This window comes from Lactuca virosa, chromosome 3 (genome assembly GCF_052849685.1).
Source record: "Lactuca virosa cultivar CGN04683 chromosome 3, Lactuca_virosa_CGN04683_v6, whole genome shotgun sequence".
Lineage (NCBI taxonomy): Eukaryota > Viridiplantae > Streptophyta > Magnoliopsida > Asterales > Asteraceae > Lactuca > Lactuca virosa.
The window spans coordinates 403,670,514-403,696,774 of NC_136428.1; the positions used below are offsets into that span (position 1 = coordinate 403,670,514).

Consider the following 26,261-nt stretch of genomic DNA (forward strand, 5'->3'; position numbering starts at 1 on the left):
CCTGTGCTGTCCCCCGCAGCTGCGGACACTCGGCCTTCCGATGTCCGGTTTGGTTGCAATGAAAGCAAACCATGAACCCCTTGGGGCAATCCTTGGCTATGTGCCCCTCCTTGCCACATTTGTAGCAAGAACCTGATCGACAAACCCCATCATGTCCCTTGCCGCACTTCCCACAAGTGCGGCCCTTCTGGCCTCCAGATCTCGAATCGGCGGGCTTTGCCCACTTGGCTGCCGGCTGAGACTGTGCCGGTCGCCGGTCCCTCCCCTGAGACTCGGCCTCCTCGCGGGCCTGAGTCTCCAGCTCGATCTCCTTCTTCCGGGCATTTTCCTGGAGCTCAGCAAATGTCCGGTATGACGAGTTCGCCACGAACTCCCTGATATCCCTCCTCAAAATGCTCAAGTACCGGCTCATACGTGCCTGCTCAGACGACACGTGCTCAGGGAAAAACAACGCCCTCTCATGAAACATCCTCGTAATCACCGTCACAGACTCAGTTCCCTGCTTGAGGGACAAGAACTCCTGGGCTAAACGTTCCCTCTCCACAGGGGAAACATACTCATCTCGAAACATCGTGGTGAACCTCTCCCAGGTCACCGCAGTAAGCTCCGCCGTAGTGAAGTCTGCCGTCACAAACTTCCACCAGTCCTTCGCCCCCATGCGAAGCTGATTCAGTGCAAACCGAACCCTCAGATGCTCCGGAAATTCACTAAGCTTTGGGCTTACAGTTTTGGATTATGTTTCAGGTACCTCAGATGATTGCGGGAAGGTGAAGGCGTGATCGTGCACCTCCTCGCGTTTTGATTTATGATTTTGGGAAAACTATGATATTAAACATGTTTTGAAAACTAAATTGTAAACAATAATGGTTTGTGGACTGGTTTTAAAAAGTTTAAATTTTTCATGAATTTTATGGATGTTACAAATATTTGACTAAAAGTCAACTTTCTCTAAATTTTAGGTTCTTACAATCGATCATATCACATAGAAAGCAATCTTTATCAACATCAAGAGTATAAAGCCTCATAAATCTCTATTTAACACAAGAATCATTGTAACAACGTAAATTTCCAAAACAATTTTTCATTTTTAAAACATACTTTTATTTATAAGGTAATATCAAACATAATGTATCCAATGTTATCATAACAAAACATATCTCAGAATCTCAAGACATAAACTCCATAAGTGTGTACGGATCATGTCGGCGCCTTCCCGCGATCCTCGCTAGTACCTGAAACACATAACACAACAATTGTAAGCATAAATGGTTAGTGAGTTCCCCAAAATGCCACATATGCACATACGTCACTCAAGGATGTAAGACCTTCCGATCACTGTGTCTCAGAGGACTTCCGTCCCACAACCCTGGTAGACCTTCCGGTCCTACCCGTAATGACCTTCCGGTCCATATCATCTTGACCTTCCGGTCCATATCATAATGACCTTCCGGTCCTTAGCATTCATAACATACATACCACATTCATATCATATAACAGCATACATCACATACATCTCACAGCATATTAGACCTTCCGGTCACACATAGGTACCACTCTAGGTACAGTATAGTGAGAAGACTCACCTCGTACGACGTCGGATAAACTCTCGTGCTTGACGTCCCGACCTAGCCTCCTCCTATCATCCGAATAACAATCCTGATCAATACCCTCTCATAGTCTCATCTCTAAAGATTGGGTAGAGGGCCATTCTACCCCTCCCAGAACTCTCCTGAATCAGCTTGACCAAAACCCTAAGGTCAACTGAAGTCAACGGTCAAACTTTGACCCGACTCGTCGATTGCACATGGGCGACTCGGCGAGTCCATGCGGGTCCTCTTAATCCTTCTAGCCTCACTTGGCACGTCGATTCATCCCTTCACTCGACGGGTTACACCTGTCACGAATTGCGGGGCAACCCCGACTCGACTCGTCGAGTCCACTTATGAACTCGGCGAGTAGCGTCCATGGCAACACTCAAATGACCTTCTGAGGTCAGATCCGCTTCTCTAACCTATAGATCTGACCTTTCCAAACCCACTAATCACGTAAAGGTGAAACCTTTACACTCATGCAAGCTTGAAAACCACGGATTAGCAATCCTCTTGACCTCCTCTAGCTGGAAACTCCTTCTTTTTTGCAAATCAACACCAAAAAGGATTAAAATGGCTTGCTCTCACACACAACTCGCCCAAGCTCTCTAGGGTTTCTCTCTCTGGACTGATAGCCGCAAATGAGGGATATAAGGACCCTTAAATAGGGCACAGGCCCAAAGATTTAGGGTTTCTGTCCACAGCGCGGACTCGTCGAGTCCACCCATCGACTCCTCGAGTCCCTTCATTAATCCAGTCAGCAAAACACGATCCTACTCGACGAGTCTAGGTGTCAACTCGTCGAGTCCCTCCTCATAACTCAAAATAAATGAATAACATAGAATACCTGGGAATCCGGATGTTACAATCATGGATCAAAGGTCATGCAAAAATTTTGTAGAGTTTCCGTTTTCCCGTTTCCTATGAAAAACATCTCTAGATCAAAAGAAAACTACATAATAGTCCCCATGATTTGCATTTTTCTTTGCCTAAAGTCCAAAAAAGTTTTAACTTGCAAAAATAGTCATTTTGACATAGTTTGGTTGCAGAGTTGGTCCGTAAATGATTTATCTACCCGTGCCCTTTTACCATCGAGGATATATTTCTTCCTGCACTTCTGCATGTGAAGATTCATTATGGTCGACTGTTTTTAGACGTTTATCTTTTTTTTATTAAGACATGGAACTACATTTTCAAAGAATAATGCATTTCTTGATTCCATTATTGCGCCTTTATGAAGTTCGGTTGTTTTTGATTCATGCACAAGAAACCGATCGACACTACTATTTTGTGTACATCCCATAAACATGCAATCAACAATCTTATGTCCCATATTTTACAACCTTGTTGTATGGTATGATGATCTTTGAAAAACATCCCACACTCAAAGGTATTTGTAAGAGGGTGGTATACCCGATCATAACCCATATGATGTTTTATTTATTTTCTTATGTGGTACCTTATTTAAAAGCTAACTACCTGACAAAAAAACTTTCCCTACATGAACTAGGGTAATCTAGAACTTATCATTATTATTCATCGTCTCTTTTAAAGTACAATTTTTCCTTTCTACGATACCATTTTTTTATGGTAAATAAGGTGCATTAAATTCATGTCTAATACCATGATTTGCATAAATTTCTTTGAGTGGTGATACATACTCACCTCTACGAACACTTGTTACTTTAATCTTTTTGTTGAGTTGATTCTCAACTTCACTTTTAAACACTTTAAACTTATTTATCACTTCATATTTACTTTGAAGAAAATATACATAACAAATTTTAGTGCAATTAGAAATGATAAAATACTTATTTCCATATCTAGATGGTTTGACTTTACATCACAAACATCTATGTGAATTACACCAAGGGTTTCGTATTTTGAGTCGATATGAAAATGGGGTATGTGTTCAAGTTTAATTAAACATCTTACAGTGTCAGATCTAAGTCTAACATGCCATACATTTGAAGACTCAAGAAAGTACTCAGAAAAGTTATTTATTTCATTCATATTTGGCTTAAAAGCCATTACATAAAGTTTAAACATTCCACTTGATTAGCAAACCCATTTCCCACAAGCATACCATTTTACTTAATACAAACTTATCTTACTCAAACAACAAGCAAAAATCATGCTTGTTCAACAGCCACCCAAAGACCAAATTCTTCCCAATCTATAGCACACACAGCACGTCATTAAGCGTCAGCTCCTTTCCCGACGTCATCTTTAACACAATCCTCCTGATGCCCTAGGGTTATGAAGCAGTCGAGTTGCTCATGAAGATTTTGTTACTATTGTTGACAACTTTAAAGTCCATAAACCATTCCTTATTTGAGAACACATGTCGAGTTGGACATATATTAATCCACCATTCCTAGGGTTCGACTCCACGCAGTTGACTTTGATGGTTTTCTAGGTTACAACATAAAGATTTGCACAATAGATTTTACATATAAACTCTTATGGGCACATGCAACCTAGAACTTCTATGACATTTTCACTATTATAGCAACATACTTTATGACACACACAATCAACCTACTAAAATCGAAAGTACAAGACAAGTAAACATACCTTTAGTAACAAACAATTGATGCTAGTAACTCTCTTCTAGATTTTCTTGAAAAGACTACCTCCAATAGTGTGATAACCTCTAATATGTCACACCCAAAATCCTAGGAAACCCTAGAATTGATATTTAAGAGAGAGGAGAGAGGGAGAAACCGATTTCTCTTGTATATGGGGCTAGGGATCAGTTTTACAAAGGGATATAACCCCTTATATAGTTGCCAGATAACCTTGAAACCCTAGATTTAAATATTAAAATAATATTATTTTAAACTGATTCAAATCTTGTTTCATTATATGATCCAGGAGGCTTCCAGAACCCTTCTTAAGCTCAATAAAATTGTCCATAGGCAGGAGGGTTCTAGAATTGCCTTCATTATAACGCCTGTTCTAGGTATCATTTAATTCTCCAAGTTTTTAGGGTTTTGTGCTAGGACTCGATGAGTTGGGGAGCCCCAACTCGTCGAGTAGAGATCATTTATGAGGACGCGGGATTTAGATCCTACTCGACGAGTCGGAAGGCCCTGACTCAACGAGTAGGCACTGTAAAGGAAAAACCTAATTTTCAGGGGTTTGTACCCTATTTAAAGAACTTATGGCTCATTTGTAGCCTCTTTCATCGTTCTTACAGACCAGAGAGAAACCCTAGCCGCATTTTGGTGCTTTCTTGAGTGTGTGTGAGCCTTGGAGAGTGGAACTTGTGCTTTTTAGAAGGAAACTTGAAGGTTGAAGAGATTGAAGTGAGGAGAATACTTTGGATACGACATCTACCTGTTGTTAGCATCCATTTAGAGGTAAAAAGTTGCTACCTTGATCTCTTTTTGCTTAGATCTCATCTTATGGAAGAATATGGTCACTTTTGGTGCAAAATGGTGTCATACTCGGATTTAGACTTGTCATGAGGATATGGTTCCAGATCTGGACACCTCTAGGTCTTTCATGACATAAAGTTGCTTCCTTTACTTAGTCTAAGCCCTTTTCCATGTCCTAAGTGTTGTTTGAACCCTAGTTTTAGTGTTTTAGCCTTAGGAGGCCTTGCATGCACGTAAAGTTTGCAACCTTACATGGTAACTACAGCATAAGAGGTTGGATCTGTAATTTGCAGCCTTGGATTCCACTGGAAAGGACTAAACACAAAAAGGACTAAAGGGACTCGACGAGTTGCTTAGCGGACGGGTAGGGTTTACTCGTTTTCGAGATTCTGAGTGATTTCGGTGAAGGATTAGAGTTTTCGGTCTACATGAGTTTTCGATCTTCTAGAAATTAAGGAACTCGACGAGTTACTCAGGTAACTCAGCGAGTTGCTGGATGCACTCGATGAGTTGGGGTCAACATGGACTGTTGACTTGTACTTTGACCAGGGTTGACCAAGTTTGACTTTGAGGGTATTCATGGTATTTCGGGATTTTCACAAATTAATCGCATGATGATTATAGGCAGTCGAGTTGGAGCTGTGCGTTAGGACTTATCCGATCTTATCCTGTCAGTACAACATTCTCGAGAGGTGAGTCTCCTCACCATACCAATGGGTCTAAGGCACCAAGGCCAGCCCATTATTTTTATGAGTTATGACTAGTTGGTTATGGGATATATGGTATGCTTGTTATTTGTGATGCTCACATGAAGGACCTCGGGGGGGGGGGGGGGGGGGTTCCCGAGGCGCTTATGTGTAAGACCTTGGAGGGTTTCCATGACATTCTAGTATATTTGCATGTGTGATTTGTATATCATTTCTTGCTAGTAAAGACCGTGTGGGGGTTCCCATGGCAGGAAGACTGTGTGGGGGTTCCCACGGAAGGAAGACCATGTGGGGATTCCCATGGCAGGAAGACTATGGGGGGGTTCCCATGGCAGGTAGTTAAGACCACATGGGGGGTTCCAGTGGCACTAGGTGTAAGACCCTGGAGGGTTTCCATGGCTTCCCTATATGTTTGTATGCATGGCTTATGTGGTTTATGTAGCTTTTATAGCTAATATGGTTATGTGATTATGTGGGTTGTGTGAGGTATGCTTTGAGGAACTCACTAAGCATTAACTTACAGTTTGTGGTTTTGTTTCAGGTACATCTGAGCCTAAGGGTAAGGGCTAGGTTTGATGACGCGACATGCACTCTCTCTCAGGCGTTTTTATGGGACACTCTGATGTTTGGAATAATGTTGTTGATGTTATGAATTTGAAAACAAATGTACTTGAGATTTTATCGTTTATTGGAAATCTTTTTGACTATTTAAAAATGAAAAATGTCTTTTGAAAATTGGGTCGTTACAAGTTGGTATCAGAGCCTTGGTTTGAGGGATTAGGGCACACTCTCGGGTGTGTAAGGACTCAAAGTAAGGGAATGGTAAAATTGTTTTCAAAAATAAAAGTTAAAAACTTCTTAAACTGGAAAAGAGGAGAGTGCAATGCGCGTGATCGGCCGAGCCAAGTAAGTAGTTCCCTAATATGTTAGCCATGTTATACTGATATTTGAGTTATGATAATTGTATGGATATTGCTACGTGTATGCTTTTAAAATTATATACGGTTAGGAGCTTATAGCCTTAGAATGATTGATTTGGCCTGATTTCCTATTCCTTGTCTAGTTGTGGTCTTAGGGTAGAATCTATTATTCGAAAGTTTATTTGATCCTTTTCTGTGTATAATTTGCATGCATAAAGGCAACCTGTTATGATTGGTTTGATGTGGATAGAGCGAATCTTAGGGTAACCTAGGATTAAAGATATGTTGTAGCCTGTGAGATATGTTTTGTTATGGGACGAATTAGAGTTATCAGGTAGAACCTTGGGGAAGGTACAGGTAGGTGTGGAAGGTAGTATTGGGCCCGTACTACTGAAAGCACAAGACCTGTACCCGAACTAATGTTAGATCTGGAAGCTCTAAGGAGAACGAGTGTGGGAGGATCTCCTCTTTGGACATCTTGATCATTAAGATTTATGACATTGCAGTTCAGCATTGTGGTGACACGATTTGGAGCAGAGGGATCAGGATCAGGATCAGGATCCGGACCTGGGTCGGGCGACGGTACCGAGCCCATTGATGATAGGCTGCGCGAGCTCATTGCAGCCGAGGTTACTAGGGGCATCCTTGACGCTACCCCAGTAATTTTTGGGACGGTCAAGGAAGGGATGATAGAGATTATAGAGGAGAGGCTCAGGGCATTCAAATCCGAGATTGTTGCGGGCCAGGTAGGGGCCGGAACTCCCTCGTTCCGGGATTTCAAGGCGTGCGGGGTGCCAGAGTTCTTTGGGGTCAGGGATCCCATAGTTAGCCGACACTGGGTGGCAGACATAGAGAATGCCCAACGCACGAGTTCTTGCCCTGATGCGGCAAATGTGGGTTTTGCTTCATGTATGCTGAGACATCGAGCCCAAGACTGGTGGGGAGAGGTGACTAGCCAGGTGGGGGCAACCGGTGTGGCTGAGATGACATGGGCCGAGTTTGTCAGGCGATTTGATCTGGAGTTTGCACCACTTATCGAGGTGAAATAGTTAGTGAGGGAGTTTCAGGAGCTTCAACAGACCACCGAGACTGTGGCGGAGATCACCGCCAAGTTCCGGGAACGAGCACTATTGATCCCGCAGTATGCTGCGGATGAGGATATGAGGAGGACAAGGTATCATTCCATGTTGAGGGATGATATCCGTGAGTTTGTGAGCTTTACAAGGTGCAAGACCCTGAACGAGATGGTGGAGAAGGCCCGCGAGCGGGAGATGGAGTTGGAGTTCCGCACCAAGCGGAAATCCGAGCAGGCACGAACAGCAGTAGGTCAGGCTAAAAATCCTAAGACCTCGGATTCATCCAGTAGGGTCCAGCAGGGACGTGGCCGGTGTGTCAAGTGTGGGAGATCTCATGGTGGAGTTTGTCGGGGGACAGGTACGGTATGTTATACATGTGGTCAGTCGGGCCACGTGAGCAGGGATTGCCCTAAGACGGGCTTGATTTGTTTCCACTGCAACCAGACTGACCATAAAAAGGCCGATTGTCCGAGGTTGCAGGGAGGGGGAGGAACAGTGGCGGTGCCTACGCCCGTCACACTGAGGATCAGTGATGGCCCGCCCGCTAAGGCGGATGCTCCTGCAGTGAAGAGTTGCACATTTTAGTTGACCACCGAGAAGGCTCGGGCAGCGCTAGACGTTGTGGCTGGTACGTATTTTATCGTCCTGCTCTATGGGCGTGTTCGGCACGGAGCGTTTGGGAACATTTGAGAGCTTCTAGCTTCTAGCGTTTGACAAAACGCTCCATTTTGAACAAAAAGTATCGTTCGGCACTACAAGCTTCTAGCGTTTAGTTTAAACAAAACGCTCCAAATCCAAATGCTACTTCATGTAGCGTTTAACAAAACGCTACAAGCTACAAGCTACCCGCTACAAGTCACCCGCTACCAGCTAATTTTGCCGAACACGCCCTATATTTATTTGCATTGCTTATGAGTATATTGTGCTTATGTATAGGGACCTTTTTGGTTAATGGTATGTCGACTCACATTCTATTCGATTCGGGTGCTACCCGATCGTTTGTATCTCTTGCGCTTAGCAAGAATTTCCGGGATGTGCCGGGGACTTTGTGTTCCCCGCTTGAGGTTGAGATTACGTACGACCGCACTGTGAGTGTTGCGAGGGTGCATCGGGACTGTGTCCTGAATGTGCTTGGGGAGAGGTTTCGTGTTGATCTAGTCCCGATACCATTGCGAGGGCTGAAGGTGATCGTAGGAATGGTCTGGTTGAGGGCCAATGGGGCCATGATCGATTGCAAGCGCCAGTTGGTGAGGGTTCGAACCCTAAGTGGGGGAGAACTGGTTATTCATGGAGAGAGGGCCTCGCAGGGGCCAACCCCTTGTTCAGCTGTGAGGGCTAGGAGAGTTCTTCAGCAGGGTTGTTCGGGATTTCTGGCATATATCTCGAATACGAGGGTTGAGACCACGACGGATTTGGGCAGTGTACCGGTTGTATAGGAGTTTCGGGATGTCTTTCCCGAGGAGTTACCTGGAGTGCCTCCGGAGGGGCAGGTGGAGTTTCGCATTGATTTAATGCCGGATGCCGCTCCGATAGCGAAGGCACAGTACCGGCTAGCTCCGCCCGAGATGCAGGAGCTATCTACACAGCTTCAGGAGCTGCTAGACCGAGGGTTTATCCGCCCAAGCAGTTCCCCGTGGGGAGCACCATTCCTGTTCGTGAAAAAGAAGGACAGGTCACACAATATGTGTATTGATTATCGAGAGCTGAACAAACTAACGGTGAAAAACTGTTATTTGTTACCGAGGATCGACGATTTGTTCGATCAGCTGCAGGGTGCGTCTTGGTTTTCCAAGATTGATCTTCGGTTGGGGTACCACCAGATGAGGATTCAGGATGAGGATATACTGAAGACAACTTTCAGGACTCAGTATGGGCACTATGAGTTTGTGGTGATGCCATTCGGGCTCACCAATGCCCCAACAGCGTTCATGGATCTCATGAACAGGGTGTGCAGACCGATGCTGGATCGGTCGGTGATCATTTTTATTGATGATATCTTGGTCTATTCTAAGACTAAGGAGCAGCATGAGCAGCATCTGAGGGAGGTATTAGAGACACTGAGAACGGAAGGACTTTATGCCAAGTTCTCCAAGTGTGATTTCTGGCTGCGAGAGGTACAGTTTTTGGGGCACATCATCAACCAGGAGGGTATTTCGGTGGATCCAACCAAGGTTGAGGCAGTGATGCGGTGGGAAGTACCGAAGAACACATCCGAGATCCGTAGCCTCTTGGGTTTAGCGGGCTATTATCGGAGATTCACCCAGGATTTCTCCAAGATCGTTGTGCCTTTGACCCGTTTGATCAAGAAGAATGTGACTTTCCGGTGGGGCCTGGACCAGCAGTTGGATTTCGAGACCCTGAGACAAAAGTTATGTGAGGCACCGATTCTAGTGCTACTAGAGGGACTGGATGATTTGGTAGTGTATTGTGATGCATCGATCTCAGGGTTAGGGGCGATACTGATGCATAGGGGGCATGTGATTGCTTACGCCTCGAGGCAGTTGAAGCCTCATGAGGCGAATTACCCCACTCACGACCTGGAATTGGGGGCAGTGGTGTTTGCCCTCAAAATTTGGAGACAGTACTTGTATGGAGTACGGTGCACTATTTATACTGATCATAAGAGTTTGACGTATTTGATGGACCAGGAGAACCTCAACATGCGACAGAGGAGGTGGTTGGATGTGTTGAAAGATTATGACTGTAAGATCTTATACCATCCAGGGAAGGCCAACGTGGTGGCCGATGCTTTGAGCCGCAAGACGGCAGGTTCCCCGATTGGGAACGTTTGCTTGAGGATGACGATGATCTCTCCATTGTTAGATATGATCAAACAAGCTCAAGTCAAGGGTGTGAAGAAAGAGAATTGGGAGATAGAGCGGATTCGGGGTCAGTATCCCTTGTTCGTTCGGGATAGCTGAGGTCTTCTGACACAGTGTGGCCGGGTGTGGGTACCGGTGACTGGGGGAGTGAGACAGAAGATATTGGAGGAGGCACACAAGTCCAAGTTCTCTATACATCTGGGGGCTACAAAAATGTATAGAGATCTGAGACTGAGCTATTGGTGGCCCTGCATGAAGCGGGAGATCGCTTGGTTCGTGAAGCGGTGCTTGACCTGCAGGAAGGTCAAGGTCGAACATCAGCGGCCGCATGGCAAGGTTCAGCCGCTACCCATTCCTATGTGGAAGTGGGAAGAGATCACTATGGACTTCATCACGAAGTTACCGAGGGCAGCGAGGGGCGTGGACGCCATATGGGTTATTGTGGATAGGCTGACGAAGAGTGCCCACTTTATTCCGATCTCCGAGAGCATCTCCGCTGAGAAATTGGCGGATATCTACGTGCGAGAGGTGGTGGCTAGGCACGGAGTGCCAGTGTCAGTAGTCTCTGGACGGGATGTCCGATTTACATCTAGATTCTGGAAGAAGTTCCACGAGGAACTGGGCACTCAGTTACATGTCAGCACATCGTACCACCCCCAGACAGACGACCAAAGTGAGAGGACGATCTAAACACTCGAGGATATGCTTCGGGCATGTGTGTTGGACTTTGGAGGGAGCTGGGATACATACCTCCCACTAGCAGAGTTTTCATACAACAATAGTTATCATGCTAGTATCGACCGACCACCGTTTGAGATGTTGTATGGTCGGAGATGTAGGACCCCAGTTTGTTGGGACGAGGTTGGACACCGAGTCATGGGGAGCACCGAAGTAGTGCTCAAGACAACCGGGTTGATTCAGCAGTTGCACGACCGGCTGTAAGTCGCACAGAGCCGTCAAAAAATCTATGCTGACCGACGACGATCAGATCTTGAGTTCCAGGTGGGGGACTTTGTGTTACTAAAAGTGTCGCCATGGAAGGGAGTCATCAGGTTTCGGAAGAGAGGCAAGTTGGGGCCACGGTATATTGGCCCGTTCAGAGTTACTGCCCGAGTGGGCAAGGTGGCCTATCGCTTGGATCTGTCGGACGAGCTTAGCCAGATACACAACACCTTCCATGTGTCTCAGCTTCGGAAGTGTGTCACAGATGAGGCCGCGATTGTTTCTTTGGAAGACATTCAGGTGGACGAGAGCATGAACTACATTGAGAGGCCTGTTTCGGTTCTGGATAGGAAGACCAAGGTTCATCGAAACAAGGAGGTGAAGTTAGTAAAGGTGAAATGGTAGCACCGAAGGGCTCCGAATGGACATGGGAGCCGGAGGATGAGATGCGAGATCACTATCCGGACTTATTTGCATCAGCAGACTTCGAGGACGAAGCCTAGTTCAAGTGGGGGAGATTTATAACGCCTGTTCCAGGTATCATTTAATTCTCTAAGTTTTTAGGGTTTTGTGTTAGGACTCGACGAGTTGGGGAGCTCCAACTCGTCGAGTAGAGATCATATATGAGGACGCGTGATTTAGATCCTACTCGATGAGTCGGAAGGCCCCGACTCGACAAGTAGGCACTGTAAAGGAAAAACCTAATTTTTAGGGGTTTGTACCCTATTTAAAGAACTTATGGCTCATTTGTAGCCTCTTTCATCGTTCTTACAGACCAGAGAGAAACCCTAGCCACATTTTGGTGCTTTCTTGAGTGTGTGTGTGAGCCTTGGAGAGTGGAACTTGTGCTTTTTAGAAGGAAACTTGAAGGTTGAAGAGATTGAAGTGAGGAGAATACTTTGGATCCGACATCTACCTGTTGTTAGCATCCATTTAGAGGTAAAAAGTTGCTACCTTGATCTCTTTTTGCTTAGATCTCATCTTATGGAAGAATATGGTCACTTTTGGTGCAAAATGGTGTCATACTCGGATTTAGACTTGTCATGAGAATATGGTTCCAGATCTGGACACCTCTAGGTCTTTCATGACATAAAGTTGCTTCCTTTACTTAGTCTAAGCCCTTTTCCATGTCCTAAGTGTTGTTTGAACCCTAGTTTTAGTGTTTTAGCCTTGGGAAGCCTTGCATGCACGTAAAGTTTGCAACTTTACGTGGTAACTACACTATAAGAGGTTGGATATGTAATTTGGAGCCTTGGATTCCACTAGAAAGGACTAAACACAAAAAGGACTGAAGGGACTCGACGAGTTGCTTAGCCAACTCGACGAGTCGGGTAGGGTTTACCCATTTTCGAGATTCTTAGTGATTTCGGTGAAGGATTAGAGTTTTCGGTCTACATGAGTTTTCGATCTTCTAGACATTAAGGAACTCGACGAGTTACTCAGGTAACTCGGTGAGTTGACGAGTTACTCAGGTAACTCGGCGAGTTGCTGGATGCACTCGACGAGTTGGGGTCAACATGGACTGTTGACTTGGACTTTGACCAGGGTTGACCAAGTTCGACTTTGAGGGTATTCATGGTATTTCGGGATTTTGACAAATTAATCGCATGATGATTATAGGCAGCCGAGTCGGAGCTGTGCGTTGGGACTTATCCGATCTTATCTTGTCAGTATTACATTCTCGAGAGGTGAATCTCCTCACCATACCAATGGGTCTAAGGCACCAAGGCCGGCCCATTATTATCATGAGTTATGTTGGTTATGGGATATATGGTATGCTAGTTATTTGTGATGCTCACATGAAGGACCTCGGGGGGGGGGGGGGGGTTCCCGAGGCGCTTATGTGTAAGCCATTGGAGGGTTTCCATGACATTCTAGTATATTTGCATGTGTGATTTGTATATCATTTCTTGGAAGTAAAGACTGTGTGGGGGTTCCAACGGCAGGAAGACCGTGTGGGGGTTCCCACGACAAGAAGACCATGTGGGGGTTCCCACGGCATGAAGACCATGTGGGGGTTCCCATGGCAGGTAGTTAAGACTACGTGGGGGTTCCAGTGGCACTAGGTGTAAGACCCTGGAGGGTTTCCATGGCTTCCCTATATGTTTGTATGCATGGCTTATGTGGTTTATGTAGCTTTTATAGCTAATATGATTATATGATTATGTGGGTTGTGTGGGGTATGCTCTGGGGAACTCACTAAGCAGTAGATTATAGTTTGTGGATTTGTTTCAGGTATATTTGAGCCTAAGGGTAAGAGCAAGGCTTGATGACGCGGCATGCACTCTCTCTCAGGCGTTTTTATGGGACACTCCGATGTTTGGAATAATGTTGTTGATGTTATGAATTTGAAAACAAATGTACTTGAGATTTTATGGTTTATTGGAAATGTTTTTGACTATTTAAAAATGAAAATATCTTTTGAAAATTGGGTCGTTACATTCATTGTTTAACTATTAGACAATTGCAATTCAACTCTTGTACCTTTTATTAATTCTAATTAATCCAAAATCAATTCCAATTAAGTCCGATTAATTCTCAATTAATTATTACCATTTCCAATTAATATTTTAATCATATAATATATTAATAAATCATTTAATCTCTCTCTCTCTCTCTTAATATCAATCTTTGCTATTCCCTTGTTATGAGAGCTACCTAAAAAGAGCTTTACTTTTATTCTTTAAGCTTATACCAATTTAGTTAAGTCCTTAGACACCTTAATCCAACAGACTTCACATATTATCGTTGCAAGATCAATGTCAAACACATCACAGTTTATAACATGGTATTCGATCAATCACAATTATGGCAATTTCCTAAGAATCTTTTTGAAGGTTATGTCCTTTACTACCAAAGTTAGCACCTCTCTTTCTTTTTGTTTTTGCCTTCCACAAACTAAAGATTAACCATGCTCCACCATGTTAGCCTTTTCAAAAGCATAGTATAACTAGTCTTTTGAACTACCTTATTATCCTCAATTTTAGAGTTTTAGATGTGTTTTAAAACCAATAAAATCAAAACATATGTTTTTTTTTGAACGACAAACTATTCTATTCCTAAACCACTCATTAATTCAACATATGTCCATGACAAGACTTGAACCTCAACCTCAAAAAGAGAAGACAACACATGATACCACTGAGTTAGAAACTCTTTGGTAAAAATCAAAACATATGTATACTAAGTCTAGGGATGTAAAATGTTAATTTTGGAGTTTGATAGGGCTAGAAATAACTACATAGTCATTTGGTAAAAAAAATTTGTTTTTTTTACCAACTCCCAACGATAACTTCCAAATTTTGCAAAAAATTGTTTTTCCAATATCCGTTGGTTCAATTCATTAGGGCTGTTCACTATTCGGATAAAACCGAATTATCCAATTGGACAATTTGGATCGGACTATTTGGTTCGGATAATTGGATTTTTGGATTGGTTTTTAGCAAAACCGAGTTATTATTTTGGATTTTAGATTGGTTTCGGTTTATAAAATAAAAACCGAATAGTCCAAAAAACCGAATAACTATTTATCATTTGTTTATTTATATACATTGTTTTTTTAATATACTTCTCTTAATTATTTTTTAAGTGTAAATTGTTTTTTTTAATTAGATTTGAATGCATTACCCAATAAAAAACCTAAATATGTACTTCTCAAATGTTTTTATCTATAGAATATTAAATGATAACACATTTTTCTTAACGGTTTTTCATAAATTTTAATTCACAACTAAACAATTTATTTTTGTTTAAAGTTCTCTAACATTCAAGTTTTATAAGTTTTAAATGTTATGCCTCTTGAAAACCGAATTGTAAAAACCGATCCAACCGAATTGTAATTTGGTTGGTTCGGATCGGATTTGAATTTAGTTTGGATTGTTCGGATCCATGTTTTGAAAACCGAAATCCATTTGGATTCACTTGTTTGGATCGGATTGAACCGATCCATCCAAACGAACACCCCTACAATTCATAATGAATCCTATCCATATCCACCGCATTAAATATAACCGTCCCTGAATACCTTCAAACAGATTAGTGGCCAATCCGGATTCCGGATGAGACGTGCACCTCTACTCTCGATTTTCAAATATAATAAATAATGTTAAAGATTTAAAGTTTAAAAATATATGTTAATGTTCTAAGTAATATAAGAATTAAAAATACATTATATCACCAAAAATTATACATATCAAAGTATTCAAATTTAAACGATTTATATTGAAATAACAAAATCGAAAGTTAACAATGGAATACTTTCATCATGAATATCAATCAATATTTATCACTTAATTAGTGAGTTGTATTAATAGAAGAATTATGTATGTTTTATTTTCATTTTGAAGTAATCAATAAAAAAAAGGGTTGGCTAAAAAGACACCTCATTTTTCCATATGGACACCCTATTTGATTTTTTATGAATTGAATAAAAAAGACACCTCATTTTTCCATATGAACACCCTATTTGACGTAATCAATAAAAAATGGGCCGGCTAAAAAGAGACCTCATTTTCCCATATACCCAAACGGTTTTGTACCTACATCAACTTAAAAATAATAATAATGAATCAACACATACGTACACATATATAAATTAGACAAGTATATAAACTTATAAAAGTGTTTAACTATTAGTTAAACAACCGTTACGTTATAAATTTAACAATAATGAGATTACTAAAATATTTTATGAATCGAATATTGATTTTATAACTTTTTTGAACTTCTTAATTGGATTGTATGTATTTGTATGCTCTTAGTTGATAACGATTATGAAAATAAATGGAGTGTGTATAAGTATGAGCATCTGGATTGTCGAGTGTGAATAAAAGTTATTTTGTAGAACACGATCTAAACCTATCCATGAAATGAAATTCGACTAAATACGTTAGCTATGTTAGCTATATGTCATAAGCCCATAGACCCTATGTTGTTGAATGGTTCGCGAACCATGCGTGGCTATTTAACTGTGGTTCGCGGACCATTTTTAGTAACAAAGATAAATAAAGATAAACTAAACAAAATTGAACAGACTAAACATACGGATCAAAAAACCAAAAGTCTTTTCACAACACACCCAACGTTTTTAAAAAAAAAAAAGAGTAAGCAAACAAGGAAGAATATAATTGTCTTTTTAACGAAGGGTAAAAGAAGTGGAATTACTTACTTAGGCTTAGGTTTTTAAAGGAAAGCGACCAGCTCGTATCTCCTCAAACGAATACTCAACAGCATGTGGAGCAAAAGGTGTTGAATTAGGGGTAGTACTAGTCATGCCTATTTTCATTAAGGATGATGTTGACGATGGAGTTGTGGGTAAAGTCATTGTGTTTGTTGGGGTTTTTATATTATTGGTGGATAAAGATGAAAGAACAGGAGAAAGAGGTTTTCTAGGTGGTGGTGTTGTTGTTTGGGTTTGGGTTTCTTGTTGATTTGTAGGTGCTTTTACATTTGAACTGCTCCTCAAGTTACTCTTCCCTGAAAACAACAATTTGAGTTATATTCTTATATATTGTTAAAGGGTCAGTCACATGAGTATAACTAAAAACTTGTTTTTAGCATCACTAACACCAGTGTGGTAAGAATTACCAGGGTGGATTTTTGCATGACCACCACTGTGGTAAGAGTAATGCAAATTGTGAGCATTTGAAGAAGAAGAAGAAGAAGAGGAAAAAGTGCGATTAAGCTTTGGAGTTTTAAGCATTGAGCCAACAACTGAATATTGTCTATCGGTAGAACTACAACTCATCATACTTGCTGCTTTAATAAGCTTTTTTCCACTCTTTATTGGACTTGGCTTTGACCCAAAACGTGCTTCTTGCTCAGCTATCAATTGTCCTTGAAGTTTCTTCTGTTCCTAGTTTCAAAAAATAATAAAGTTGATTAGATAACAAAAAGGACATGAGAAATCTATGGGGATTTTTCGTTTTTTACCCTTTGCTTTTGACGTTCTTGTTCCTTTTCATGCTTTTGGATGTTGTAATCATCCAGCATTGAGAGTAAAAAAACCTGTGATCATGAATACAATGTAAAAATAGATGATGACAACATGGAACAGGCTATAGTGTGTTTGTGTTTGTGATTGGTGCATTGGGCTTGCATTGGACTGATGTAATGAGACAAAAAAATTACAACTTTTTGTTCCATTGAAAAAAGTGAATGTGGGCGGGACTCATTCAAAAAGACATAAATACCCTTCTAATCCTCAACATAAAAAATAAGGAACCCGTGGGACAAGGAACACTCGAAAAGACATAAATACCCTTATAATTTTGATCATTAAAAATAGCCCTAGAAAATTTTATAAAATATTGACCGAAGTTGGGACAGAGACTTTCTCGAAAAGACATAAATACCCTTATAATTTTATCATAAAAGATAGCCCTAGAAAATTCCAAAAATATTGTTCGGAATCAACCAATATCAACTAGACAAAAAATTCAAATTTTTGTCAAAGCAAAAAAATGCCAGTGTGGAACACAGACGCACTCAAAAAGACGTAAATACCCTTCTAACTCTTATCGTATAAAATAGCTTACCAGTCAAACATAATCAAGTCCCATGTAACAAATGCAAACTAACAATTGAAGAACAAGTGCTTACGCCATCGTAAGAAAATGCAACTCCTCTTTTTTGCTCCCATGATTTGGCTTTCTCACGCAGTGTTTCAACCATAGCTGTTTTATTCATATTATTAAATAAAGAAGGACAAAAACAAGTCAATAAAAGTCAAAACCCTAGTCTACTTTGTAATACATCAAATAAATTTTCGTTTGAGACACAATTTATTATTTTTGACTATCTTTAAATAATGACAAAATAAAAGAAACTCATCCATAGGTTTCTAATTTGATGACTTGTATTTATTGCGGATGAATTAAAATCATCATGTTTACTAGTAAAATAATATAATTTTTTAACATAATTAATAAAATACAAGAGAATAAGAATCTAGTATTGATTTATAATTAAGAGTCATACCAGGAATTTTATGAACCAAAGCTCGGGCTTTCTCAGCACGTTTTAAAAGGAGATGGGTACCTCTTCCATAATTATAACGGTTGTGATCCTATAGTGCCACAATTATTGAACACAAGAAGCATCATGGATAAAGAACAAATTGCAAGAAACAGCACAATATACCCAATTCACTTTGATTTTTTTTTTTTTTACCTATAACAACAATTAATAGCAACATACTTACAATTCCATACTCACAATGCTATTAATGGTAAAAAAGAGTTCAATATTATGGGTTAAAAAGGTACATTGCTATTATCTTAAAGAAATGTAACTGCATTGCTATCATGGGTAAAAGATAAAGTACATATATATTATCAGCAAAGAAATGTAATTACATTGTTGTTATGTGTAAAACTGAAGTACATTGCTATTATTAGTAAGGATATGTGTTATTATTGGTAAATAATAAAGTAGATTACCCATATTGGCAGCAAGAGTAAAGTAGGTTGCTACTTATCACAATTTTTCCAATGGAGAAAAGTAAAATAAAATGAGAAGTTGAAAACATACCCTGTTGTACTCTTCTAGCCAGGTTTCCTCTTCACATGCAGCTAACCATTTATCAATCTTTTCAAGTATGTCTTTTCTAGCTGAAGCTTCCTCCTTCACCTTTGACATTTGAAGGTCTATTTGTTCTAACAAATACAAAGGGTCAACTGCACCTACAAAAAATAGAAACTTACTTTATTCTTTTTACCAAGATATGCAAGCATACTTTAATATTTAGCCATAATAGTATTGTCTGTACTTATCCTCTTTTACCCATAATAGTAACATACCTGCATTATGTTACCAATAATACCAACATACTTACATTTTATTTAATTTAATCATAATAGGTACACAAATGAAAGAAAAAAGTAACATAAATTTCAGTTTTCATGATAAAAATTGAGATTTTTACCAGATTCTAAGGTTTCAACAGAAAAATCGATTGCTTCATGCATTACAACAGTCATGTGAGCCTCTTTGCATATTTGCTCCAAGTCTGCCTTCCTTTTCAGGAGTACTTCCATTATCATGCTTGCTTTCATTTTTTGCAGCTTGAAAATCTCTGACTCAATCTTGAAAAAAAAAAACACAGTATCATAATATATCAACAAATTGAATTATGTAATATAATTAGTTAATTACTATAGATATATTTCCTCCGATTAAATTTACTCACGAATTTAATGGACTCTAAAGAGAGAGCATTGGGTTCTGTGACTTCATTCTCTGAAGCACCTATATAACGTATGACATTTTGGAATCGTTTTTGCTCTTCATTTGATATGTCCATTAAATTCCAGAGCCCCACCATGGTTGTTGCAAGATCTTGAACCTGGAAGCAGTTAGAGAATTGGGTTAGATGCAGGAAATAGCAATGTACTTTCATCGATTTGTTTGATATAGCATCTTACTTTTATTTCTTCCTATTACAACATGCTACTTTGAAAAATTGACATATTATGGAAATGTAATCCAAATACAAAGAAACTAAAAGTAAGATGCTGTGATACACAAGTAAATGAAAGTGAATTGTTGTTTCTTGCATTTAGCATTAGAGAATATGAACAGAAACAAGTTGTTGATAGTAATGGAAAAGTATTTCAATTTGAGCAAAGCACTAACCTTTTTCAATCTCTTTGACTTGTCCTCATTCAACCTACAAACTGCATTAGACAACTTCTCCATTGTATCATCAGTTATGCTCTTTTTGCTTCCTGGATTTTCCAAAGTGGGATGAATCCCATTAATTTTAATTTTGAAATCCATCCCAAGAACTCCACAAAGTGAATGAATAGTAGTTAAATGGTCCAACACTTGCTTCAAACGATCACTCTGTATTAAAAAAAAAACAAGTTATGTAAATTATGCTTTCTCAGCTGTCAATTTATTTAAAATTTCTCTTATTTTGGATCATACCTTTTCCTTCTCCAATGCATGTAATTCAATCTTGAGTTCTTCCAGTCTTGACAAGGACAAATCAGATTCATCAAGAATCGGGATACATGATTTGTCCTTCGTGGATGTGAATAGTTCCTTTGATAAACTTTGTATTTGATCCAAAATTTCTGTGAACTGAACCTTCCTCTCATTTTTCTTCTTCTGCATCATTTCCACTTGTGGAAAAATGTCTGCAAGTTCTTTTATCAAACTACCTGGCTCAATCTGTACATGTTAAACATACCAAGGAACGCTTTTGTTAATTATAAATCATGATTGATGAAATAGAAAAGGTCAAAAGGATGGATGTATGCTAAGATTACTAACCTGTATAATAGGTAAAGATCGGTCTCCTAATGAAGCACATATAGAAGCAAGTTCTGCTTGTGAGTTAGCAATAGCTTGTCTTAGTTGAGCTCTAAAACGGTTTGCCTGATCTACTTTTCTTCGATATGCATCCAAACATTCTTGTTCCAATTCAAGAAGCATTTTGTCTCTGTTTTTTTCAGGCTCTCCCACTTCATCCCATATTTTCTAGTCCAAGAGACAAGTGATGAGATGTTGTCTTTAAAATTACTATGAATATAACAGGTTGTAGTGAAGATATTGCATAAAAATGGTCAGAAGATAAGGAAATATTAATTAAACCTGCAACTCTTTTATGAGAGAAACACATGTTGTCTCCATTGGATTTGCTGATGAATAAGAAAATTTCACTGATCAGTTGACAGATATAATAATTTGACTAATAATAATAATTTTGAATAGCACATGAAACTTGACAAAGATATACATACAACAGGGTATTATAAACAATCACATCTTCTAATCTGACATTCCCAATCAAATGGATGAACCATAAATTTGTTGAAATTGGATTTATAAACAATGACATTTTCCAAGGAGGATATGTTAAGAGATAATGGTCCACACTCCACAATTCCAAAATAACATGAAAGAGGTTGGTCATAACCAATTTACTTCATATCATCAGAAGTCATGAAATGAGTTATATACAGCTTAAATAGCAAGAAGAAAGAGCATTTGATGTAAAACATTTCCCTGATTCTGCATTTCCAACCAAATAACTTTTTAATCTACTTGTTCACCAAAAAGAAAAGCATAACATTACAGCCGAGGAGGGTTGTCTACCTGCAGAGGAGAATTCAACCACATATCATGCAAAAAAAAATGTTACCTTTACCGATAGACCACAAGGCGTGGGAGAAAACAAAGTCCAGCTGGGCATGGATGGATCAATCTTATAACTTATAGAAACAGATACTACACTTGTGCTTTAGCCAAAACACAGAGAAAAGTACCAGATATTAAATGATGAAACTACTCTTTAGGTACCAAATTGCATCACTGTTGATTTAGATATAGAAACATATGTGAATATTACATCTTCACTTAATTTTTTGCACTTAAACACTAAACAGACAGTTAACTACAATTCTGTACACATTTCTTAAATTATTTTTTCTCCTGAATCAAACTGAAACCTTGCTTGCCCTAAGTTGATAACAAAATCAATTTCGATTCATATTAATATTTGTGCAAATTTACTTGTCCAAACAGCAGTTGAATTATCAAATTTTACGTTCTGAGCCAAGGTTACACCAGACAAACTTTCAAACATACATCGATTAAATGTCAAATTCCAAACTGACACAGGTCAGTTAACTCTTTACCACTACATGAAGAACGATACTGTATGATTAACAACATTCATCTCCGTTCTGAATGCGATTAACAAAATGAATTTCGATTTTTTTTCTATATTTGTGCGATTTACTTGTCAAAAAAGGAAAAAAAATTTACTAGCTCTACTTTCTGATCGAAGTTAATAGCAGATCAACTTTCACATATGCAAAACATTGAGTAAAATTCCAAATTCCAGATGACATTATTTGAACTCTATAACTGCTACAACATGTCGTAATATGTAATTAGTAACAGCATTCTCTCGATTATGAATGTTATTGATAGAAGATTAACTTCACTCGCGATTCAATCAAAGAAACAGACGTGATCGATTGACAGACTTACTGAATCAAACCTCCGATTCTTTCTAAGCCGCTAAAATAGTTTTTCCACCGGTACTCGAAGCTTTCTCCGGTGACCGATGAGATTATTCCGGTGAGTGGCGAATTGTAGAATCAAGCGTGATACGAACGAAAACTGGCAACAGATCAGATGATCGTTTGTGTTTATAGAAAGAGCGCAAAGTTAGCGGGGGTTTCAGTCGTTATACTTCCTTTCCTTCTGTGTTTGAGTTTTTGAATTAATTACTAAAAGTAAAATGAAGTTAAGAATAAATTGAAAACGGTCCTTATACTATTGACTAACTTAATAACTTAGTCCCTTAAGTTATCAATCTTTCTGTGTATCGACATATCGTACATCATTGAAATGTTTACACCATTTCAACTTCACTCACCCGAGAATTTGGCGATTCAATGGTGGTTCATGGATGCAGCAACGTCAAGACAATTTTGGTTGTACGTAATTGAAATTATATCAATTTATATATTTTTTTTTCTTAAATGAAGACATTTGTTACGGTTATCGCAAAGTCTTCTTAACTCAAGACATTTAGCAAATCGCAAGTGATTAGTACCTTAATTCACGAGACGCTTGATGCTTGAGGCAAGAAACGTCGCTTCGATCTTTTGCTTCGGTGATACCTGAAATAATTTCGGGTGGGACTTGAGAAGACACTCTGATGATAAATTCAGTATTCCGTAGGAGGGAATGATGAGAACTCGAGCTAGACCTGACAAAACATGACACGAAACGAAAACCTGACACGAAATTAGCGGGTTAGGGTCAGAGATTTCGACACGTTTATGTAAACGGGTTGACACGGCACGACACGATAATTAAACGGGTAGGGTTAGAGTCAAGACTTTCAACTCGAAGATGACTCGAATATGACCCGTTTACTTATATATTATTTATTATAAATTTTATATTTTTATAAATATATTATATGTTATAGACTTATAGTGGGTCAAACTCAAGAATTAGAAGTAATATTCAAAATTTTAAAGTTACTTAATTTTAGTCATCCTCACCACCTATCACTTTGCTCCCTAACTTTAACTCTTTTCATTTTCCCTTCTAAACTTACTATAAATTTTGTCATTCCATCTCATAACTCCAGTGTTTCATTTTTTCCTCTTTGCCTCCACAACTCCTACTTTCCGACATTTAAAATATTTCAATCCGACATGACACAACATATTTACAAGGTCTAAACCTTAACCCGAAACCCAACACGAAAATAAACGGGTTGACACGACACGACACGATAATTAAACGGGTCGGGTTAGGGTCAAGTCCTTTCAACCTGTTTAATGTCTTGACCCGACACGACACGACACGTTTTCCAGGTCTAACTTAGAATTTGTGTATCCTAATCCGCGGATGTAACTTTGACTATTTATAAGATATGAGTTACCTTTTATCTTTGATTGTTTGGAGAGTATGTCTAGCAATGTGAATAAGGATAACCTTCTAAATAAATCCAACCTAAAATTCTTCTTGATATACGTAACATAAATTTGGATCAACACACATTATATATATATATATATATATATATATATATATATATATATATATATATATATATATATATATATATATATATATATATGAGTGACACGTACTACGATATAATGCATTGTGATGTAATGTGTATATACAAGGAATATAAATATATGTGTGTGTAACGTCTGGTTCCTAGTATGCATTTAACTTATTTATTTATTCATTTTAAGAGAGGGACTCGACGAGTTGGTGGCACTAACTCGTCGAGTAGAAGACAGATTATGCGCGGGGTTTAAGCTATCTAGTCGACGAGTCAAGAGCCCTCGACTCGGCGAGTAGATCGGCTAGAATGAAACCCTAATTTCGGGGTTTTGCACCCTATTTAAGCTCCTTAACCCCCACCCCTTAGCCTCATTTACAACCTCCTTGTCCCAAACCCTAATCCACGAAACCCTAAAGCATCTTGTGAGTGTGTGAGCCATTTGTAAGCAATCTTTTGTGTTCTTGAAGCTTGAAGAGGAAGAAGGAGTTAGAAGGCTCAAGAGGAAGAGAGTAGATCTAGAAACTACACTTCCTTGGCTACATTTTCTGGTAATCAAATTTCTATCTTGACCTCTAGTTCATTAGATCTCTTCCTTCCCATTTTATGAAGGTTTTGGCTAACGAATGATAACCTCTGGAGAATGGACGACCCAAGTGGATAATCTTCCAGATCTAGGACCTAGAGGGGCTGTTATGACATAAAAGTTCAAATTTTATGCCATTGGAGCCCCCATGCAAGCCATAGAGTATCATATTGGCCTTTTTAGCCCCAAAGGCCATGCATGTGGAGAAAACGTGGGAACTTTACGTGCCTAAGTAGTGTTAGGGGTTTAGATATGAGGTTGTAAGCTTTAGTTTGGTGTAAGGAAGGCTTAAGGACCAAGTTCTAGGTCCCAAGGAATTAGGGTTTGAGCTAAACCCTTTAAGAAGTGGTATTAAGGGGTAAAATCAGAAACTTTACCCTTAAAAGGACATTTTTTGGGTTTATGTGAAGTATGAAGTCTGGATCTGGAGTATAGGGGTTGAATCCATTAAGATAGCCCAAACAGACAGGGGAACTCGGTGAGTCCAGTAAGGGACTCGACGAGTTGAAGTTGGGTTGTCCCGATTGTATGCCAGGTAGAACTCGACGAGTCTGTGAAGAGACTCGGCACGTTGACTCGGTTGACCACGAGTCTAAGTAGTACAGGAACTCGCCGAGTTGCGTTGACTGGGAGTTGACCTTGACTTTGACTTTGACCAGGATGTTGGCTTTGACCAGGGGTAAAATGGTCATTTTACCCTAAGAAGGATTATCAGGTTTTGATTAAGTGTTATTGTGAAATTGATAGCCGGGGAGTCGTTGGAGCAGCCGTCAAAGATTCCTCACACGAGATTTCACAGCTAGCATTCGAGGTGAGTTTCCTCCAGTAGGAACGGGTTTAAGGCACCAAGGCCGGCCTGTTTAGTTAGTAGTAGTTTCGGACTACAGTCCGATGCCGGGCAGGGCCCGATGTAGGTTTATATGCTTTTCCGGATTGCCTTTAATCCTAGGGTAGGATCTCTCATTCGAAGAATTATCTAGTCTTAGTGATATGTAATAGAATTCACGAGATAGTTAGGGGGAGATAGCAGGGACTTCTTATGCAGCTGATGACAGAGAGTGGGTTGGAGAGTACCCTAGGGCAAGCCTAGGATGAGATTAGCATGCGATCAGCAATAGTAGTAGAAGGGACTTGGTGGAATCGAGGCAGCTCTTGAGGAAAGTACAGATAGATGTGGAAGGTAGTATGGGCCCGTACTACTGAAAGCAGAGGATTCGTACTCGAATCAAGGAAGGCTGAGATGAACCCAGGAAACTTGTAGTATGTGAGATCCCTCGAGATATGATGAGTATAATGATGTTTATTATGGTGTATTTTCAGTATGGTGACGCTACGCACTAGGCCGGTTGGCACTTCAGGCACTGGTGAGGGATCAGGCTCGGGCTCTGGAGCCGAGCAGATGGATGAGAAGACGAGGGAGTTTATCTCGTATGAGATCATGCGCAAAATTTTAGAGCAGACTCCTGTGATCTTTGGTTCGGTCAAGGAGGGTATTATGGAGCTTATGGATGAGAAGCTGAGCGCTTTCCACACTGAGGTGGCGGCCATGATGGGGTCGCGCACACTGACTTTCTGGTAGTTCTGGGCTTGTGGAGCTCCCGACTATCATGGGGCTCGGGACCCCATTGCTAGCAGCAGATGGTTGGCTGATGTCGCCAACGCGTTCCGTACGAGCAGATGTCCTGAGGG

General features: G+C 39.9%; 1 protein-coding gene across 3 annotated transcripts; it reads right to left on the minus strand.

Moving 5' to 3' along the window:
- Nucleotides 1–1,137: 1,137 nt before the first annotated feature.
- On the minus strand, nucleotides 1,138–22,644 carry LOC145163198 (65-kDa microtubule-associated protein 3-like). Of its 3 annotated transcripts, none has more exons than XM_079082057.1 (14): nucleotides 22,441–22,644; nucleotides 21,037–21,083; nucleotides 20,716–20,922; nucleotides 20,368–20,613; nucleotides 20,074–20,283; nucleotides 19,628–19,783; nucleotides 19,364–19,523; nucleotides 18,970–19,121; nucleotides 18,418–18,505; nucleotides 18,040–18,113; nucleotides 17,371–17,445; nucleotides 17,191–17,293; nucleotides 16,607–16,914; nucleotides 1,138–1,232 (listed from the first exon to the last, which is right to left on the minus strand). In XM_079082057.1, the coding sequence occupies exons 2-13, from the start codon at nucleotides 21,073–21,075 to the stop codon at nucleotides 16,613–16,615; spliced, it is 1,812 nt and encodes a 603-aa protein (XP_078938183.1). In that variant the 5' UTR covers nucleotides 21,076–21,083; nucleotides 22,441–22,644; the 3' UTR covers nucleotides 1,138–1,232; nucleotides 16,607–16,612. The 3 variants fall into 3 exon arrangements, with proteins under 3 accessions (XP_078938183.1, XP_078938181.1, XP_078938182.1); XM_079082055.1 differs by having other exon boundaries at nucleotides 17,026–17,293; XM_079082056.1 differs by lacking the exon at nucleotides 1,138–1,232 and adding an exon at nucleotides 15,878–15,986 and having other exon boundaries at nucleotides 17,026–17,293.
- Between the last annotated feature and the right edge of the window lie 3,617 nt (nucleotides 22,645–26,261).